This window comes from Lissotriton vulgaris, chromosome 11, assembly GCF_964263255.1.
Source record: "Lissotriton vulgaris chromosome 11, aLisVul1.2, whole genome shotgun sequence".
NCBI classification, from domain to species: Eukaryota; Metazoa; Chordata; class Amphibia; order Caudata; family Salamandridae; genus Lissotriton; species Lissotriton vulgaris.
In genome coordinates, this window is record NC_141699.1 from 910,883,457 (window position 1) to 910,889,573 (window position 6,117).

At 40.3% G+C, this 6,117-nt stretch overlaps 1 protein-coding gene across 1 annotated transcript in view; it reads left to right on the forward strand.

Annotated features, from left to right (window-relative positions):
* Positions 1-4,994, forward strand: part of DNER (delta/notch like EGF repeat containing) — a 1,176,744-nt gene extending 1,171,750 nt beyond the window's left edge. The window contains exons 11-12 of the mRNA XM_086942563.1: positions 4,507-4,638; positions 4,933-4,994. Of these exons, the coding sequence (XP_086798689.1) occupies positions 4,507-4,638; positions 4,933-4,994 (194 nt within the window). The remainder of the gene's footprint in view (positions 1-4,506; positions 4,639-4,932) is intronic.
* Positions 4,995-6,117: the final 1,123 nt, after the last annotated feature.

Sequence of the window (6,117 nt, forward strand, 5' to 3'; positions counted from 1 at the left end):
AAGACACGCCAACAGGACTTCTAAGGCCTCCTTATTGATATGAGGTTATCTTTGAGCAGTCGTCCAAACCAATAGGGCTGGCATCACCATCCATTTAAGTCTTTTTTGGATTGGTCATAGAATTTCAGGGATTTTGATAGGGCATCTTTCCAGTTCTTGATCCCATGACAACAGCATGTTTTACTTCAGCAGTTGTATGAGAGGGCCAATGAGAGGGCCATTGAGAGGGATCAGGGTTTTGTTGAACCTACCGCAGTAGGTGACCATTTCTAGAGAGTCTTCATTTACAAGGAGGATTACGGTGCAGTGGCTACCTTAATATCAACGACCTTCTTGGGGTCGGAGGCAGTGCTGTTGTCTTAAAAGTGATACCCAAGCAACTTAATATGTGTGTGCACAAATTTACATTTTTTTGCATAGTTTGAGTCCCTTTCTGAATGCCTTGTTGTATGGCAAACAGGAGTTTTTCATAGTTACTTATTGAAGTGGCGTGAAGTATAGTGTTTTCACCTCAAGAAAATAATGTTAGTGGAATTGCATAGTAGGTTTCTCAGAAAAGGCTGTATGTCTCAGAGATTGAAATCAACATTTTTAAGAATAAGTGGAGAGATTTGGACTAGAGAAAAATTAAGACATTTGCTCTTCTTTTTTTAAATGCTTTGTACATAGTGGAGTGAAATCAAAGTAGCACTCTTTCCAAAATGTGCATAAATCAGAAGACATTCAGAAAGACACCTATTTGAACAGTATAATTAGTATTGTCCTTGGGCAAACATGGAGCTCGCAGCCTTTTGTTCAGGTTATCTCTTCATCAATCCATTTCTCCTTTGATTATATTTCCATTGTGGTGACGTTTTTAAAGTGTTGAGCTCCTAGTGGGTCATGAAAGAAAATCGTACGTGGAAGTAATTGTTTCATGTGTATAGAATATAAAAATATTTTAGAACATTAGATGTAGCTTTATTTCTGTGTAACAACCTTTCTATGTGCTGCAGCTGAATAGTTGGGGAGAGGGGAGAGAATGTAGCCTTACGATTAGAGCGGTCGACCTCCAAGCTGGGGAACCGTGTTTGAGTCTCAGCAACGACGCTCAACATCCTGTGATTCTGGGCAAATCACTAAATCTCCCCATGCCTAACAAAAATTAATGTGTCCACTTGTAACGAAACTGGTGCTCATGTAAAGTGCTCTGATACCCAATGTCTCCAGTCTAGTTTGCGCCATATAAAACTGTAAAAAATAATAATAAAATTGGGGAGCACAGGTCATATTCACAAAAAAGTGAGTTCAGTTTCGAAATGTCTGAAATGGGTTGACACGCCTGTGTTGAGGCTGGCAATCATATGGGTTTGGACACTGAGCTGGTACTGCAGCATGATAATACTAGGCAACTGCCTAGGGAACAAACATCGGGTAGGGGGACAGATTGCCTCTAGAACCAACTAATCTAGTGCCATTGCCATGGAGTAAATGTCAGTTTACGGTGGGTACCATTGAACATGTCCCCTGCCAGTAAATGAAGGAAGTATCTTTTTATTAGAAAAGAAGGTAAAGAGATAGGACTTCACTCGCAGTGGCCCCACTCTACTGCTAATGGTGCCAGGAGGACATTTTTGAGCAGGCTTGACCTTCTCACATGTCTCATTTATGGCCCCCTCCCTCAAAGGTATCTGGCCTGAGGGGGGTCTACCTACAGGGCCAAAGATGCTAATGGCTCATACCTGTTTGGAAGTATTAGTACCTTGAGGAACCTGGACCTGAGTATTAGACTCTGCTTGTGATCACTGGCTAAAACTCCATGGTAGACCCACCTATCTGCATATTTTGAGCTTTTCTGTAAATGAGACTGCTGGCAAGACTATAAAGTGCTGTACTATCCTAAAACCAAACCATTTGACCCTGTTAATGCATGCCCAACCTAGCTGCTTGAAAACCTGACAATGGTGAATGCTGCCTAATTAATGCTAGGCTCGCTGTCAAGCACCGTCATATTCTCATGACAGACATTGCCGCCGACAGCATCCTAATCACAGAAACCTGGTATACTGAATCTTCCAATTGCTATTTCGAAATCCTTGTTCCATAAACCTTTAATATAGCCTAAACCAAAAGGCAACAGGCAAAAGGGGGAGGTACAGCTATAATTCACAAGAGAAAATTCCTTATCAATAAACTACCTCCATCAACTCCTTTTCGCGTCTTTGAGCCTTGCGCATATCTTTTTAAACTTAACCTACCAACACTCTCAAAACCAATAAATGCTAGTGCCTGAGCCAGCACATAATTTCTTTGTCGAAGTTTCCATACTACTCTTGTAACTTTAAAGCATCTCCAGATCACTGGAAAGTTCAACATCTGGCCTGCAGACCAATCCAATTCTCAGGTGCAAAAAATCCTCTAAAACATACTAACGTTTTGGCATGAAGTCCCAACTACTTCCCACTTTCATATCAAGGGATGTGTCCTAGGCACAGTGGTATAGGATGGCCTTCAAACATCTAACCTCACAATCTCCCATGTCAGCTGGTCTGACCATCATGTGGTTTCCTTTAAGACCAATCCCCACATTACTATTATAGCAGAGCTAGCAATACCCCCAATTTCTCTGCTCAGAGAAATAAACTTCATTTCCAAGCCTTCAAATCCAGCCTGAACACCTAACTATCGTCCCCACCAATACCTCTAACACCTACATTTTTTAATGTGCCCACACTGCCCTCTTCAAACCCCTGGAGACTTGCTCACCCTAACGAATGGCACTAACAGGGGAAGACACAATGTTATGTTATGTTAATCACACTTGTAGAGTGCACGATTACCCTGGGGTGTCCTGGCGCTAAATCCTTGGTACTCAAAGTCTCTTAAACATCTCAAACAGCAAGCCCACCAACTAGAATCTGTATGGCATATATTGTCCTCACATGTATTTTCTCAGGCACTTAATATCCCAGGACCTCCAACCACAGCACTATCTTCAGTGCAAAAAAACATTTTGAAGCCAACAGAAGGCCTAGCAAACTCTGTAAAGTGTTCCTAAAGTTCACTGAACCTCTATTCACCACGGCCACTATACACCCCCCAAGGAGTTTTGCAATACCCAAGGCTCCTTCTTTATTGAAAAAGTATTAAACATCAGATGCACAATCATCTTCAGGCTCCTCGTCCCCACATGCACTTCTCAGACTTCACCTAGAGACGTAAAGCCTCATATGTTTGAATTCTCAAAAACAGTACAAACCCAACCAGCTCCTTGCTGCTAAGCCCCAACCCTATCTAGAGACCAGGTGACCCTGCCCCACTGACCCTACTGATAAACATGCCGTTTTTCTTGCTCCCACCATAACTGCAGTCATAAACAGATGTCTCCAGCTAAGGGAGTTTCCCTCACCTGTGAACACTCCATTGTCACCCCTATCTTGAAAAAAAAGACACTTTTAAATTGCACACCCCTGACTTTCCCTGAATCTCTAAAATTATGTAGAAAGTGGTCACTTCCCAGCTCTAATCCCACCTCGAACCCAAAAGTATACTGGATCCTGGACACCAATCAATCTGGCTTCTGTTCCAGAAATAGGGCTAAACCAGCCCTCTCAAACATCTGGGTTGTGTTCCCTGTAAACCCGGGGTTATTGTTGTTCTTTTCTAAGTGCCTTCATGTCTCTCGGTCCTTGGTCTTATATACAACTGTTAAACGAATAAGTATAGATGTACTATTCTTAAATCCTACATCCTTATACCTGGAAGATATAAATATCATCAAGGTACATATAGGAAGAGTCAATGACAGTAAATTTATATACCTTCACAATACCTTAGTAGTCGATATATTGGCAATATTTTTGTCGGACTATATTTTCTTCAGCAAAAGTGCATACATTCAAGACTCCTCCGCAGACCTAGTTCAATTCGACTCCTTTGTGCCTAAAGTTCAAAATAACAACCACGGATATGATGAAAATGTTTCAGGGAGTGAAGTGCTCTGACATCCTTCAATAAGATGGTTCCTTTAAATTCAAGGTGACCTGTGCACATTTTTAGTTCCTGGACATCTGATTATTAGCCCATATGCTAGGTAGATCATATCTTTCAAGCGAAACTGACAGGTACTGTAAAAGCGTTCTCTTCCTTAAGCCAAGTGATTCTCATCCAATGGGTCAAAGTCTGCATATTTCAAAGTAAAGTAAAACAAAGCTGACCTATCTCAGGTTACCCCACCAGATACTCTACCAAGTCCAATGCTTGTTAAAGGTTGAGGGGTAGACTGTCTCCTTGAGAAAGGTTTGCATTCTATATTCCTTTAAATAAAATCGCTTTTTTCGTTAATTTAACCTATGAAAAATTAATAATTCTGGCTTAAATCTTCAGGAGAGAAGCACGAATTTTCATAAGCTGTGTTGTGTTTTGTAATATGATTTGTATTGAAAATATGCACAGCCCGGCAAATATTGGAGAGTAGGAAATCACAGCATCTTAATGTTAATTACATTATTTTATCTTCCATTGCAGGAGAAGACTGTGACATTGACGTCAATGAATGTGACAGCAGCCCTTGCCATCATTCTGGGACATGCGTAGATCAGCCCAATGGCTACACCTGCCACTGTGCACACGGTTGGGTTGGTGTTAACTGTGAAATTCGTAAGTATTATGTTTTTTTTTTTCATCAGCATGGAAAAGATCATGAGAATGATCATATTCGTCAAGTTTAACTAAGTGCAACACTAAGGGCCTGATTCACTAAGTTAAATTAACACTTTTTTGTAAGTTTACGATTGTTTGCTATTCACAAAGGGTTTTATGAGCAGTACCTTTAGGAGTGCGGAGTCTCAGTACATAAAAAGACCTATCTTTTTATGTGTGGAGATTCCACACCCATAAAGATACTACTATAAAAAATCTTTTCGAATGGCAAATATTTTTATACTTACACAGAGTGTAAATTTACCATTGTGAATCAGGCCCTGAAATTTGAGGACAAGAATAATGAAAGTTAAATGTTTAATTTTGGAAAGAGGTACAGCAAATATGACACCCTGCGGCTTTTCCATTTATTCCTAAAACATCATGCCGGAAGGAGGCTTTTGATGATAGCCTCCTGGAACACCCATAGATTATTGCGTTGGTTTAATCTGCATGACGTTGATTCCCAAAATCAAAGTCTGTGACATATGTTTATGTTCCCGGAGTGTTGGTTGGTGAACCCCCCTCTTTTGGTGACTTTTTGTTTTGCTTCAGCAGTTTTTAAAGATAATTCTGGATCCCCATGATGGAAGTAACAACATTTATTAATTCACCCATAAAAGACTTAGATGCAGAGCTTAAAAGCACAATATTATTGGTTGTTCTTCTCATAGGACATGCTTCTAGTTCTAGGGGCATGGGAGGTAGGTTCACAAAAATACTGGTGGGGCTCAGGTCACAATACTAATTTTGAATATAAACTCGGATGGATTGCAGGTGGAAAGCGAGTGTGGCAGATGTGTTCGCTTGTGATATGCATGCCATTTGACCAATTCTAACATTGGAGCATGCCACTAAGGGCCATATGTATCAAGATACCAATTAGCGATTCTGTAATAGCGATTTTTAAGAAATCGCTATTTCAGAATCGCTAATTGGTATGTATCAAGAAAATCAAAACATTTTTGCGATTTCTTGATATTCCTTAATTGCGAATTTGCAAATTGCGAATTCGCAATTAAGGAATACTTTCCCATTCATTTCTATGGGCCTCCTGGCCCATAGGAAGGGAATTTATTCTCAATTTGCGATTCGCAATTTGCTAATCGCAAATTGAGAATAATTTCAAGGGTGCAGGGGTGTCCAAAGGACACCCTGTTGCACCCCTGAAATAAGTATGGGTGCACATGTGGTGCACATACATGCCCTAAGGGCATGTATGTGCGTCACATGGCATTTTGAAAAATGCTGAAATGTGCATTTTTCCAGGTAATCGCAACTTACCACCAACTAGAAGTTGGTGGTAATTTGCGATTCCTTAAGGGCATTTTGGAATTTATTTTTGCTTAATACATTGCATTTAAGGAATTGCAAAATTTGCGATTCCTTAAATGCAATCGCAAAATAAGGAATCGCATATTTTGCGAAAATGAGTTT